A 15,717-nucleotide genomic window follows, 5' to 3' on the forward strand; every position below is an offset into this window, starting at 1 on the left:
TTGTGGGTCTATTTGTGTGACATGGAAGACACATCGTATTCGTTTACTTATTTTTTTGGCTGGCTGTATAGGACCATAGGTGTAGACCCATTTATCCCAAGGCTACGATTGAAATCTTAATAATATTTTTGCTAGGAAATGGGCCGACATCAACGAAGGAGCTGTTAAGACGAATAGATATAACGTCGATATCTCTCCGCATTTTAACCTTTTTCTGCAATGAAGTTATTAGCTATAAAGTTACCATAAAACTTTATGAGGCGCCCACTAACATTCTCGAGGCGATAAATAATAAATATCGCCTCAATAAAGCTTTTTAATCTCAAATACCGACGGCCGACGCATTTTCTACTTTTACGATGTTTACGCATTGTCAAGTCGTTTATTTATTTATTTATTTTTTGGATAAGAGTCAAGTCGTTGTTAATAGATTCAGTGCAATTCTATAGAACAAAGCTGCAAAGTTTTATCAAAAAAAGAAGCTGCTAAAGGTATGCTTTCATTGGCTGATGTAAATATGCACACAAATAATACTAATAATAATAAATAAATAAAAAACCCCAAATAAATTTCATACAATTAAACTTAGGGTAAAATTAAGACATACCAATAAGAGCATTTACAATAAATAAGGCATAATAGCAAAAAACTCAAATAAATATAAAGTCAAGACTTAGATACAGTACTTAGGTGTTGTTCCTTAAGTCCCTTTTAAGATTTTGTCATGTGAATTTTTTCTCATAGGATGAAAATATATTTTTTAGTTAAGTAGCCACATGGCTAAATCTTAAAATGAGAACTTAAGAAACAACACATAAATTACTATACTTAAGTTTTGTCCTAAATATAAATATAAGCATTCACATAAGTTACCATGTTCTTTGCAACACTTATATAAATATAAGCTAAGGGTCTTATAGTTGAATTGGTATCTCTAGATCTCCCTCCATACATAAAGTGCTTCGAATTCAGGAAGAAAATGGTATGGGCTGATCACTATTACTAATTAATCTCACATCAATACCACTGTGGGGTGTGACTTGGTGGTAGGAGTTTTCGTATGATGCTTGGCAAGAGTTAAGCTATTTAAACAGTAATACTTCAATTAATGTATTGTGCCTATGATGATACATAATATATTACAATATTACATGTTGTCATCAAATGGCATGGGTCAATGAGTTCACATCGAAAAACCCCTTTTTATTTAGCTAAAAAAAATCACGTCAATAAATCCTATTTTGGATTTGAAATTACTATAGTTTATATATATATATATATATATAAGATAAAATTCTACTTTAACCTAATCTAAGTGTATATATGTGTGAAACTCCCTCTTTGAGACTTGAACTCCGGCTCTTGCTCCCTACACCTTACAAGCACTTATACTTGTGGAGTGACCATCGTACCTAGGGTGTACGTGGTGAAATTACTATAGTTACTGAAATATTTTTGAATAGCTTTTGAGATGATAGTTATTTTAAGATGTGTTGTATTTATTGGTATTTTTTTTTTTCTAGATATATCAATTGTTAGAGATCAAGGATTTGAATACAAAATGTTTTAATAGGAAGCATGAAAATGTTTTATTTAACTAATTATAAGACTCTTGGCCATTATTATGTAATTATTAATAGATATTTGTTATGATTGTGTTTATAAATGAAACTATATATATTATCTTTTTTTTTTAAAAGGAAACTATATATTTTATCATTTAAAAAAAAATGTGATGTATCAATTTTTTTAATAAAGGGTTGAAATATATAGAATAAAATTCAAATTCAAATTCAATTAAGAAATAATTATTAAAATAATGACTAGTAAAGTTGTGATATCTCAAAATTTTATGTAGTACAGTAAAATATGAGGTTAAAAAAAAAAAAAAAAAAACTTTGTGGATTTTCTACATATTATAAATTATAGATTATAGGTAAATTAAAATGATTAATGAATGACCATATAGCGTATATATTATGGGAATATAATACGATGCGAGCAAAGTCAACACCTGGTACATGTCATTAAATCCTATTATTACGCCACTTTTATCAGTAAGGTTTGAAGAAATGACTAACGAGTATAGCACTAATAAGCAAAAGTAACCCAAAGATTAATTAGCTTAAATATTACTAGTACTAATCATCTCCCTAGAACCAAGAAACACGTCGGTAGATACAATGGCTATCTTACATGAAGAACAATAGTTCATCAAAAAGTTTATAAAAGAATAGAAAATATTTAGGAAAATGACCAATAATAAAAGGCAAATATTAACTAATGCTCTGAGGGCATTGGTTTAAAAATTAATTTTAAAAATATTTTATGAAAAAATAATAAAACAATTAATTTTTCTGACAATTTTTCATAAATAATGTTAAAACTTTCTTAATATGATTTATTAAAAATTGTTTTAAAGACATCCTTTAACATGAGTAAAATGCCATATATATATATATATATATAAAGACGGGGAAGTGTCAATCAAGGTACATATTTAGTTTATTAGAAAATAACTTTTCCTTATTTTTTTATTAAAAAAAAAAAAAAAAACACCTATTCAACTGAGAAAGGGTATGGGTGAAACTGGAACAACACTGGTGTCCTGATCATCTTTCTTGCATCTATCTAGTTGTCCACATTAACTTTGCAATAATATTATTCATCACAATATATTAATGGCATAATTAATTTTTAATAAAAATTTGTTATCATAGAATCAAAGATACGTGATCCTCCAATTACATTTCACTAACTTCAGTTAAGATGACTCGTAACATTTCCATTAAAATATATGGTATGTAACATGTAGTTTGAGACCTAGCCATGATGTAGGTCAAGGAATATTAATGATTATACCAATTAAATATATATGAATCAGTAATTGGTTTTGTATCCGACACGTGGATTATATTAAATTATATTAGCAGTATTATTTTTCTAAAATATTTCCATTCCCATGTATACCTTAGAAGTTAGAACAAGGAACCATGGGTTTGGACGGCTATGATCTGTCCACAATAGCGGCCTTGAAAAATCAAGTCCCTAAACTTTGCGTGTTTGAAGTAAATTGAAATAGTATTAATAAGAGGAATACTAACCAATGTTCTTAGCGAAATAATTAACCATTTATTGTAAAAAATAATAATATTATGGTTATAAATTATTTTATAATAATTATACAAACCAATAAATTTTTACCAAATTTTATTTAAATCCGTTATTGACATTACATTATTTATTTATTAATTAATAATTATTCATGCATAATTTGTAAAAACATTAGTTTGTGTATATAGTATTTTTTCTTTAAAAAACTAAAAAACTTAGGAAAATAAAAAATTCACTGAGTTGAGTGGTTTTTTTTTTTACTTTTTTGACAAAAGACTCGTTCTTGGTCTTCAGCCTCAGCTGGTCCACAATGTACTGTATGAGGAATCTAAAAACTGCCCGATAAATATCTGACATCTGCCCGACACTGACACGGTCAGCTACACGCTCTCTCTCTCTCTTGTGTCTCTGAAAGACTTGCTTGCTCTAACTAATAAAAGAGGCTGAACTCTGAAGCCTCTTCCTTATGAGTGTAGTACTACTTTAAGAGACATGAACTACACACATCATATATAGAGAGCTAAAGAGGCCACCTTTGTAACAAGGTGGCGTATGTGTGGAGGTGGAGCGCCACGCCGTGGAGCTTGGCTGAAGTGCGCCCACTTCTTCTTCTTCAAAGATCAGAGAGAGTGAAAGAGAGAGAGAGAGATGGGTCAAGGACTGAGTTGTGGAACCAACCATGAACAAGGGCTCTTTAGAGCAGTACAGTTAGGGGATTTTGAGACCGTGAAGGCTGTGCTGGAGAGAGAACCAGCACTATTGCACCACACCACTGTGTATGATCGTCACTCTGCGCTTCATATTGCTGCTGCCAATGGCCAGATCAAGGTGGGTTCTTTTTCATTTCACTAGTTTTTTTTTTCTGATTTTCTCTGACATTTTTGGTGGAATTTGATTGCTGGGTCTTTCTTGGTTTTGTGCTTTCTTATGTTGAAATTCATTGTTTTTCTGTACATTCTTTGTTCTTTTTTATTGATGCGTGTTTCGGGGTTTTGTGCATTTTGTAGATTCTATCCATGCTTTTGGATCGATCTGTAAGGCCAGACGTGTTGAATCGTCAGAAGCAGGTAACATTTTATTTTCTATGCTTGTTGTTCGATTTGAATGTGATGCCTTTTTTGGTTCAAAATGTTTGATCTTGTGGTTGATTTGGAATGGTTCAGACTCCGCTAATGTTAGCTGCAATGCACGGCAAGATCTCCTGCGTAAAAAAGCTCATTGAAGCTGGAGCTAATGTATGTAAAAGTCCCATCTAAATCTAAATTCAGATTTACTGATATTGGTTTGATCTGAGAATTAGAAAATTGATGTGGTTAATCTTTTTGTCAGATTTTGATGTTTGATTCCCTTCACGGAAGAACCTGCCTGCACTATGCTGCTTACTATGGCCATGATGATTGTCTTCAAGCGATTCTTTCTGCGGCTCAGTCTAGTTCAGTTGCTGCTTCTTGGTTAGTTATTTTCTCTGAATTGATTTAGCGTTCTCTCTAGATTAATTTGACTTATGAATTTTGGCTAATGCTATTTTTGGTGTTTTAATTGCAGGGGGTTTGTGCGGTTTGTGAATATTAGAGATGGTAGGGGAGCAACACCCTTGCACTTGGCAGCCCGTCAAAGACGGCCTGAATGTGTACATATTCTGTTAGACAAAGGAGCCCTTGTGTGTGCTTCAACCGGTGGATATGGGTAATGATTCTAGCGAATTTCGACCATGTTGATTCACGATATTCGTTTGTTTTGTGGATTGATATATTGCTATTTGCAGCTTCCCTGGAAGTACTCCTCTTCATCTGGCTGCCAGAGGGGGATCTCTTGATTGCATCCGTGAATTGTTGGCGTGGGGAGCAGATCGGCTTCAAAGAGATGCATCTGGGTATGATCTACTTTTCTTATTAATTGAAACAAAAACGCAATTAGATTTTCAATTGTATTTCCTGAAAGCTGAATAAAATGCATAGATTCCCAGTTTCAGTTAAATTTGACATCTCTTTTGATTGAATAATAAAATCACCTGCAAATTTAGCATTGTAAGTTGAGGAACACTTAACAATACCCGTCAATGCGATAATTAAAATTTGAAATGAAAGTTTTTAATCCTTAAATTGATAATATATCCAATTTTGGGTAGCCCAGTCTGTTGAATTCATAACAGCAAACGTTGTTTGTGTCCCAGCAGATCCAGAATTTCCTTGGGAAAATTTGGTATGCCCCGTGATTCTTCATTTGTTGTATAGATTACTAGTCTATCTTTTACTTGTCAAAAAAAAAAAAAAAAAAAAGATTACTAGTCTATCTTTGGGTTGTTTTGCAAAATTTGTACTTGTTACATTTTCCTTAAACTTGATTTTAAATTGCAGTATTGACAACTGAACTCTTTTTTGCCATGTTTATGCAGGAGAATACCATACATGGTTGCTTTGAAGCACAAGCATGGAGCTTGTGCAGCGTTGCTAAACCCTTCATCAGCAGAGCCTCTTGTCTGGCCATCACCTTTGAAGTTCATCAGTGAGCTTAATCAGGAGGCAAAAGCTTTGTTAGAACAGGCCTTAATGGAGGCAAACAAGGAGAGGGAGAAGAACATCTTAAAGGGAACTGTGTATTCCCTTCCTTCTCCATCCAATTCTGATGTTGGGTTAGAGGACAGCATCTCTGAGGTATTTTGTTCCCCACCATTCACTTTGATATTTTTCATTTTTTAATAAGAATCTGCAGATTTTGAATTTCTAAAGATGCTGTAAATTTCAATTAGAGACAACATACAAATTTAGTTGAGTTTTTTAAAACTATAATTTTTCTGAAGCCTAACTTTGAAGATGCAACTCAATCTACTACACTAACCCTTTAAGCTAGTTTTATTGGGGGCTAAATCTATGGATCCTTGTAAAAAAATCGGAGTTGGCCACTCAACTATTTTGTCTTGCTTGATATGCACTACTTGGCATCGATCTCCCTATTTTAAGGTGTTCAATCTCAATTTGGCAGCTTACTTGCATTTGAGAAAGATTTAATATCTTGGTCTTAAACCAAATTATGATCCTGAACTTAGTCATAAAGGCAATCAATTTCCAAAACTTTGTCTAAGGTATTTTTTTTCTTTTTTAGTTTACTAAGAATGTTTGAGGCAGGATCTTCCAAATATATATTGGAAAATCTTAAAATTCTTTCAATTTTAGACCTTGTCCCAATTAGTAGCTGGTTAGCTGCTTCCAATTTACATTCGTTAGAACCATGTCTTCCGTTATTATGTGAAGTACTAATCATATGAACGCAATAAGAGAAAATTCACAGATTGTTGCAAAAATGGAACTAATGTATTCATTGGGATGATTGTTCTGCAGGTCAGTGATACTGAGCTATGCTGCATATGCTTTGAGCAGGTGTGTACAATTGAAGTCCAGGATTGTGGCCACCAAATGTGTGCACAATGCACATTAGCCCTCTGCTGCCACAACAAGCCCAACCCAAACACAGCATGCTCAACACCACCAGTTTGCCCATTTTGCCGAAGCACCATTGGCAGACTGGCGGTTGCAAAGATGAAAAATTATGATGACACTGATCGCGACATTGGTGACTTCAGTTCTTCCAAGTTAAGAAAGTCAAGGAAATCCCAGAACTTCAGCGAGGGAAGCAGCAGCTTCAAGGGCTTATCTTCTGCGGTGGGTACATTTGGAAAGATGGGTGGGCGCAGCTCTGGAAGGATTGCAGCTGAAAATGAGTGGGTTGATAAGACTTGATAGTTGGTGGCATTTGGTAATCAAGACTTCATATGGTGATCAAAGGATTCACTCTTTCTAATAGTAAAAAGGAAAGACCAAAATTCAAGAGAAAGCCATCATGCTGGACCCATTGGTATGTATAGATAGAAATCAATCTGTTAAATAGATTTGGGAAATAAGCAAAGAAGTGAGTTGCAGTTTGGGTTGGTAAGCTTGGTAGTTGAGGGTCATGTTGTAATATTTCTTTACTTGAGACTGAAGAAGTATTGATATTTTTGAGGGTCCTGGTCCTCTTGGATACCTGAATTGGTTAAAAAAAAAAAAAAATTCTTTTTCTTATTCAAATCAAAATTCAACATTCTTCAGTGGCTGCTCTACTTGTATAGTTGTGGACTGCTACAGTAGCCTTGGAAACAGTCAAGATATGAATTGGGCTTTGACCCCACTTAGCTCTCTTTCCTTTGAAAGTGAGACTCTTAAATTGAGATGTAATAACTAAAATAGTTTCTGTATTTTATTTGGTTGTGGAAACTGAAGAATAAAAAAATACAAATAGAGAAATGCCTTGTTTGGCTTTTGGTTGTCATGTGATCATGTCTCCATTGGTTAAATAATTTGAGCACTCTCATATGACCCCAATAATATAATATAATCCAGACAAGTCAGATTGAACACCCACGGGGGGCCCTAGTGTGGGACCCAAATGAGCATGATCTAATAGGATGATGACACGTGCAGAGGGGATGTTGGGCTTTATGAGTGTATTAAAAGCCATAAAATATGCAGGCCCACCTAACTTTGTGTGGGGGTTCAATTTTAGTAGGCCTTCTGCTTTTGGATTAATAATTTTGGACGCATACCCAGGACCAACCATGTTCGTGTTGAAGAGGCATCTAGAAATAGAATAGAAATTGATGCTTGCTGATGCATGTTATCATGCGCATGGGTATGCCCAATATAATGGCTCTTGTATATGACTTAGGACTTCTCTGTCTCTCTCTCTGCTCTTGATGTAGACACTTTGTTGACCTGTTCTTTGAGTTCAGTCATGGTTGGTACTAGTAGTGGATCTTATCATGTGTGTCCACTAATTGACACCATCGTGTACGGTTAAGATTCTAGACGCGTGGGTGATTTGGGAATTGGGATCCCAAGTCCAACACCTAAAACGAATAGAAAAGTAGTACAGTTACTACAATTTTTGCAACAAGACCTTTCCAAATGTGACCATTATTTTTTTATTTTTTTATTCATAAGTAAATTTTATATAGTAAAATTTGTTGTATTCTATCACTTAAATAAATAATAAGTATTTATTTGGTCTTTCTCATGCACGTTGGCCAAAAAAAGGGAAAACTTGACTATAAAGCACTTATATCTAACATGGCTATAGGGCACTCATGTTCACATCACATTAGAAGTGACAATATCTAACATAATTGGAATAGCCTAAAAAGGGAAAAACATGGCTATAGGGCACTCATGTTCACATCACATTAGGAGTGACAATATCTAACATACTTCGAACAAGATATGATGTTCTGCAGGTTAGTATTTAAGATAAATGAGTTTGTATAAAAACTAGTTGGCTTGCTTTGATCTTAGTTACGAAGTGGGTCAATTCTATGTTGACTTTTTAAACTTGCAATCAATTTGGAATCTCTTGATTCATATACATGAATGTCATTTTTATTTAATAAAAAATTAAATATAAAATATAAAATCAAGTAATTAAAAAATCAATAGTCTATTGATAAATTCTTCATTTTGATTCATTTATTTAATTAGTTGAAATGAGTCATGTCTATGTTAACCTAATACACCGTTATTGAAACTGATTCAAAGTGGTTTGTTTGTGTCAAGTGTAAACTAAACAAGGCCAATATATCGATCATGTTATGTGGGTCATGCTATATCAATTATCAACTTGCTTAATAAATAGGTTGTGTTAGTATTGAGTGGTTTAGACACAATTATTAAATGGATATTTGCAAACCCTTGCCCCGACATAAAACAAAGACAATTTGTTAATTCGAATTGTCATCCCTACATCATATTAGGTGTTGGGTTGATATGATTTATTTTTACTATTTATTTTGTTTGAAATATAAGTTAAACAAAACTATAATTATATATTTTTTAAATAAAAGTTGTGTATAAACAAAAAAATAAAATACGTTCCAAAAAAAAAACAAGTTGAGGCAAACGTGCACCCATCTCCCACCCCAAATTGAAAACAGAAAACAAAGATTGCCCATGAAAATCTAATTTATGGGAGAAAGAAAAAAAGAATTCGAAATCGATGTTCTAGGATGATGTCTGATTTGGTTTGCTTGTAAGCGTGTTCCCGATGAATGGATTACAGCGATCGCTGTTTTGGTGACGAGTATCGTTGTGCTTTTGTTGGGGTTACGTACATACTTTGAAGTATCAAAAAGTTATTCCAAATCTTATCTCAATGTATAAAGCTTATGAGGACTCAAATTGAAATCGTATTAATTTGCTCGTGCAACAATATTAATAAAAACGAAAATGGACACATCAAGATTTGAATGAATTTTTCGGCATTGCTCTTGACGTATTTGTAGTTTTGTACCACTCAGGCACTCAATTGTTATTCATAAAGTTTGTTTTTTAGCAAATGTCAATGCAATGTGACAAGAACTGAAATATATATTTAAGCAAAGAAAAAACTATCCGTACGTTACAATTTCTTTTCAGTTAACTAAGATTTTGATTCCTAAACAAAATATTAAAAATATTAATTTCATCTCTAAATTACTGATTAATAGTAATTCACAGTTTCACACTACGACAATAAGGTATTGTAATTGTTGATTGTTCTACTCCTTCGATTGATTGTTCACATCAGATTTCAGGTTATTTATTGCACTCCCTACTCCCTAATAAGTTTTTTCACATTTTCCTCTCCGTACTTGTATTATAGTATAACTAGTTTATAATTTCATGTATATGTATGAATACATTTAAAGATATACAATAAGATGCATAATATAATTTCTATATATATAATTTAAATACTATTGATAGTTATTTTTATATTTTGTTAACTCTTAAAAAAAAAAAATGTAAGGATATTATTAGGTATAAAATGTAAATTGTCCATTTTTTAAAATTATTGTGAGACATTTTTTTAATGATTAATTTATTTTAGACTCTTTAGTTTTTGTACTTAATAACTCACTTAGATGAATATATATGATGTGGTCCCATATTTGATTCTAAAATTAAGAAATCAAACTCTTTAAGAATAAATAATTTAGAATACATAACACAAATTTGAAACTTTAATTTGAAATTATAATTTGAGTTTCTCTTAATTTTATCTATTATTATAAATATAGATATTGATTCATTTTAAATTATTAATGATTAAATTTAGATAATCAATACCTTGTGAATGAACTAAAATCAAACAGGTAGTTTAGGGTTCAAAATTAAAATTTGATCTTTCTTTTTCTTTACACAAACGTTGCGATCTATTTTACTTTATAAAGCGTGCAACTCTTTTCTTGCAAATTGTCTCATTTTTAATCAATTTCATACTCGTATCGTAGTGACCTAGTGGGACAATGATCATTACAGTTATGTTTTAAATATTGCATTATATAATGAATTTGACAAGAAAATATCTCCAAGAATGGGTCATTTTCATTGGGCTTTATTTCCAAAAAAAGAAAAGAAAAGAATAGAGAATCTTGCATTGTTATTCCAATGTGAATCCAAATCCAAAGTGTTGGAGATTCGCGTGAATCTGAGTACGTGTTCTATACGGCAAGCGAGATGGGAGCCGCCTATTAATTCTTCACAGGTATCAATCTTTTTTTTTAGACTTAGAGGTTGTTGAATTGACGCGAAGTAATGATTCTTTTTTTTTTTTTTTTAAAAGCAATTTCAACACCTATCATTATTAATAAATTAAGTTTGTTTTTTTTTATTATATTAAATTCTTAGACAGTCTTACAAGTTTTGATTATTCAAAACTTGCGTCACTTTCCTTGCATAATTTAATTTTAAAATTATAATCAATAATTAATCTTCACTCCTGCCAAAGCTCAAAACTATACCGTGCATGTCATGGCAATGCCGACATAGCTCTCTTGTGGCCAAACGCTTTAAAAAGGAAAATTTGTACTTTTACCTCCAAATTTTATGTCATTTATTTTTTAAATTATTGCTTATGTCAAATTTTGTGTGATTTAGAATTTATGTGGACCAATTTATTATACCCTATTTTGGCCCCCATGGGTAGAAATTTCATATTTTGGCCTCCACGGGTAGAAATTTTTAGCTTCACCACGATTCTTACTTGTTGAAGGATTCTTGATCCCTGGGACATAGAAAGGACTTCGAGTTAGAGGGGGTGACTTTGCAATTGGCTGTGTGCAGCAGCTCTGACTTCCAACTTTGCTATTGCTTAGCCATTAAGGTTTTTTTCCTTTTCTTTTTTATTTTTTTTAATTTTTTTTATAGTGTCTTTGATGCATGCGTCTATGACTAGGCAAATGCAAAATTATTTTATTTAAATTTTTTTAAAGGAATGAGTTGTTTGTTTTGGGTAAAATTGGTTGATTATGTCTAATTTTTTGGACAAAACTTAAGTACAGTACCTTAGGTGTTGTTCCTTACATTCTCCTTTTAAGATTTTGCTATGTGGCCATTTAACTAAAAAATATACTTTCATCTTATGAGAAAAAAGTCACATGGCAAAATCTTAAGAGAGGAATCTTAAGAGAGAAACCTAAGGAGTAGCATGTAAGTACTGTACCTAAATCTTGCCTTAATTTTTTTAGCTTTGTTATTGGTAATTTTTGTTGTTGGCCTAAATTTTTTGGGCTCGTATAATTCGTTTTTGATTTTAGATCTATCATCTATACAGACTTTAGAAAAGGAGAAAGGCTAAAACTACAAACTTTTTTTTTAATAAATAGTTGATGTAGTAAGTGGTTATTGGTAAGTAAAAAAGTTATGTAAGTGGTAAGCTCATATGTGAATCAATAAGAATTTGCTTATCATAACCGCTTGTAAAAATGTTATAAAAAAAGTATGTAGTTAGCATTACTCTTAAAAAAATTAATGATATTATTAAAAGGGACAAAGTGTAATTTTATAGAAAATTTTTGGGTAAAATATCATTTTCGTCCCTAAACTATGACAAAAGTTCGTTTTTCATCCCTAAACTTTCAAAAGTTCTATTTTCGTCCATAAACTATCACAAAAGTTCGTTTTTCGTCCCTAAACTTTCAAAAGTTCTATTTTTGTCCCTAAACTTTTCCAAACGTATTGATTTTCGTCCCTCCCACATCAGCACTCTGTCAAGCCACGTCAGCACTCCGTCAGAACTTTTGAAAATTTAGGGACGAAAATAGAACTTTTGAAAGTTTAAGGACGAAAAATGAACTTTTGTGATAGTTTAGGGACGAAAATAGAACTTTTGAAAGTTTAGGGACGAAAAACGAACTTTTGTGATAGTTTAGGGACGAAAATGATATTTTACCCTAAAAGTTTTATTTGTCTTGTCATGTAAAAGGTACACAATTATTTTAACCAAAAAAAGAAAAAGAAAAAGAAAAGAAAATTACTGTAACAAGCTCTCCGGAACCAGTCGAGGTTGCGTAATGAATTGATGTTGTTTTTTTGCCTACCACGTGTTAGCCGTGGATTTTCTGAGGCTTTAACAGATGAAATTAAAACGTACACAATTATTTTAACCAAAAAGAAAAAAAAAACGTGCACAATTATCAACAGCATCATTGAAGCCGTGGTTGGTGCTGTGGTGGTAGTGAAAAGTGAGTGGTGTTGAGAAAAGGGCTGATAATGAACTAAAAAACCATGCCAAACCGCTCCATAAAATTTTGGTGTACGTCATTGGGCGCATCATTGAAGCTGACACATGCATTGTTTGACAATAATTGTAATAAACCAGTTCAGTATTTTCACAGGCAAACCACGTTTCTGATTATGACATTCGAATAATGAAATATATCTTTTCTACAATGACGTATACCAATAGCGAAAGTCCACCAAACTGACGGTTAGCAGGTCAATCAATTTTTTCATCTTGATAAAATTCTTTGAATTTATTGTATTCCATTGCACCACTGAGATTAAAAAGTAAATTATTGCTTACGTGCCTAGTGCCTAATGCTTAGTGGGAGTGATAATGGGATGGGTTCATAGAAGTTGAATCCCATAATATTGCAGCTGCTCACAGCAACTTGTTCATTAACTAATCAAGCATCGAGCCAATCTGAACTGACTGGGTTGTGCTGAATGGTTACAGTGCTCAAGAATTCAGGGAACATTGACTTGACTTGTCCATTCCATTAGAAAAAGATATACATAACTTTGCTACTCAGCCTACAGGCGAGTTCGGTTCAACTTTTGAAATTGGACATTTTGAAAAAGTTGCATTTTAAAAAAGTGCAGCATAAAATTAGACTTTTTGAAAGAGCTGAGTGTTTAATAAAAATTATTAAAAAGTGTTTTTTGAAAAAGTTAAATACTTGGCTAGCACTTATAAAAATGGTAATTTTAGTGGTAAATTACCAAAAAGAACAAAATGTATATATAAAAGAGTTTATTTCATACTTAGTATCAACTTCTTCTTCTTAATAATAATAATAATAATAATTACTTCATGTTAATAATAAATGACTCTTTTAATAAAAAATTTTGTAAAAAAGTATTCGACTTTAACATTTCTTTTTTCAAAAAGTATTATGTCTACGACATTTTCACGATATTGTGAACTCGCGTTGTAGCTGAATTGACACTTTCTCATATACAAAATGCTTTGGGGTTTAGAGGAAATTGTTCGAGCTGCAGAGTTAATAGCATGTTGTAATTACTAATTATTTCTAAAAAAAAAAATTATATATATATATATATATTTATATATTCTATTCTTTTAATATATTTATTGGCACGCCCCCACACCCAACCCAACCCAACCCCTTTCCTTTTTTTTTTCCTTCCGTTTTTCCTTAGCCACAAGAGCCAACCTTTCACCTTTTGTCTTCTTTCTTTTTCTCTTTCTCTACTTTCCTCTACACATTCAGCCACACAGCCCACACCTATGCACTTCTTCACCTTGATCTTCACAGGTAATTACTCTTAATTTCACCAAAAATCTTTAGTACATCTCTCTCTCTTTGTAACCTTAAAACCAAATGGGAATTGAAGTCAGATTGATGCATCAGAGCTCCTCCTTGTTACTCAACCTCAGCCATGTTAGAAGATTCAGATCGGGTTGTTGAGAGTGAGATAGGCAGTGGAGGTTCCGGCATATTGTAGCTATTATTTTTTGTGTTTGTTTTTTCAGTTTTCAGTGTATTTTGTGGTTAGTGAGATGAGGGTAATTTGGGTAATTTTTTGCATTTTCAACGGTAATATTGATCAAAAGCGCTTTTGCGTTTGTAAAAGCTCCTCAAACCTGTCCGCACGTTTTGGCTTTTCAAAATGTAGTTTTTTTGAGAAACCATGTTTTGAAACATTACCAAATGCCTGACTTTCATTTTTGCTCTCAAAAAGTGCATTTTAACTTCTAAAAGTCAAAACAAACGAAAAAAGTGCATTTTGACTTCTAAAAGCCGAAACAAACGGGTACTACGTCTTTGTTTTGCATATTATAATAAACCCATTTGAATGTGTGTGTGTGTGTGTATATATATATATATATATAAAATAGGCCAACATTAACCTTTAGACTAAACCTTAAGATTACAATAGTTATAGTGTAGTTAAGATTACTTGTACTACAAGTGAGATAAGGATTCCTAATGTAATGAACATGGACTTGGACAATACAATAAACTTTGAGTAATAGTTTTGATACGTCTAACGTCTCCTTACAAATTCAAGGTTGAAGCTTAAAGGTATCTTGAGTTTAGAAGAAAGGTTTGATATGAACTTGATGAAGCAAAGACGATAGGTATTTGAAACAGAGGCCGGATGCATGGTGCCTAGAAGATGGGGACACATAGCGATTGAAATTGGACGTTACTAGGCATAGTGTAAAATTATATTTGAAAAGCTTAAGCAATGATAGTAGGGACACTTGACTTTAAAGAAAACTAATAGAGACTCTGATCATAGGCGTGATTGTAGATTTAGAGTAACTCGGCGAAAAGTAATAAAGTTTGTGACGAGTGAGAAAGTCACATTTTTTTTTTCCAATAAACATAAAGATCCAAACTTTATGATTTTCTGAGCAGTCAAATAAAAACCTAGATAGAAAAAAGCAAAAGAAAGAAAGCAAAACCTCCAATACTCCTCGACGGTAGAGAAGGTGTAGATGGGTCTTATGTAGGGATGGCCATACCCATTGGGTAGTGGATATCCAACTCTACCCTATCCAAATATTCCGGGTAATACCCTGTTCTCCATGGGTAGAGCTTAACCAGGTAGGATATAGGTATTAGCCGAATTGTTTGGGTAGAGTATAGATATTATCTATACTCGACCCATATCCAAAAAAAAAAAAAAAAAAAAACCTCCTAAACCTCTCTCACAGTCACTCACACTCTCTCTGCCTCTCTGCCTCTCCTCATCATCTCTCTCTCTTTGTCTCTCCAAACACCCTCTACAATGCCATTCTCTCATATTGGTGATGGTGGTGTCGCTCCTTGTGTCGTCGCTGCCTTTGCTCATCGCCATTGGTGATGTGCTCGTGCCGTTCGTACTCCTCTCAAGCTTCACCTGCATCGGATGCTACGGTCTCAAAGAGCATTTGCGACGATACGCTTTCAAAAGCTCCTTAACCGATATTCCTCTCGTCTCCGTTGTTAGATCAGACTGTACATTCTCTGATATTCCTCTCATCTCTGTTCTGCCCAACGATATCATTATCTGTACGTTCTCT

General features: G+C 32.8%; 1 protein-coding gene across 1 annotated transcript; it reads left to right on the forward strand.

Annotated features, from left to right (window-relative positions):
* Positions 1-3,497: 3,497 nt before the first annotated feature.
* Positions 3,498-7,419, forward strand: LOC111993371 (putative E3 ubiquitin-protein ligase XBAT31). The gene is made up of 8 exons (XM_024025210.2): positions 3,498-3,942; positions 4,122-4,181; positions 4,278-4,349; positions 4,444-4,565; positions 4,660-4,800; positions 4,880-4,987; positions 5,510-5,768; positions 6,453-7,419. Exons 1-8 carry the CDS (start codon positions 3,763-3,765, stop codon positions 6,849-6,851), a joined length of 1,341 nt encoding a protein of 446 aa, XP_023880978.1. The 5' UTR covers positions 3,498-3,762; the 3' UTR covers positions 6,852-7,419.
* The last annotated feature ends 8,298 nt before the right edge of the window (positions 7,420-15,717 follow it).

This window comes from Quercus suber, unplaced genomic scaffold (assembly GCF_002906115.3).
Source record: "Quercus suber isolate HL8 unplaced genomic scaffold, Cork oak 2.0 scaffold_1137, whole genome shotgun sequence".
NCBI classification, from domain to species: Eukaryota; Viridiplantae; Streptophyta; class Magnoliopsida; order Fagales; family Fagaceae; genus Quercus; species Quercus suber.

What these genes read in the sequence shown, in the direction of transcription:
- LOC111993371 (XM_024025210.2), top strand. Translation starts at nt 3,763, where the DNA reads ATGGGTCAAGGACTGAGTTGTGGAACCAACCATGAACAAGGGCTCTTT. An exon ending in AGTTCAGTTGCTGCTTCTTG is followed by an intron (nt 4,566 to 4,659) that starts GTTAGTTATTTT and finishes TTTTAATTGCAG; the next exon opens with GGGGTTTGTGCGGTTTGTGA. An exon ending in GCTTCAACCGGTGGATATGG is followed by an intron (nt 4,801 to 4,879) that starts GTAATGATTCTA and finishes TGCTATTTGCAG; the next exon opens with CTTCCCTGGAAGTACTCCTC.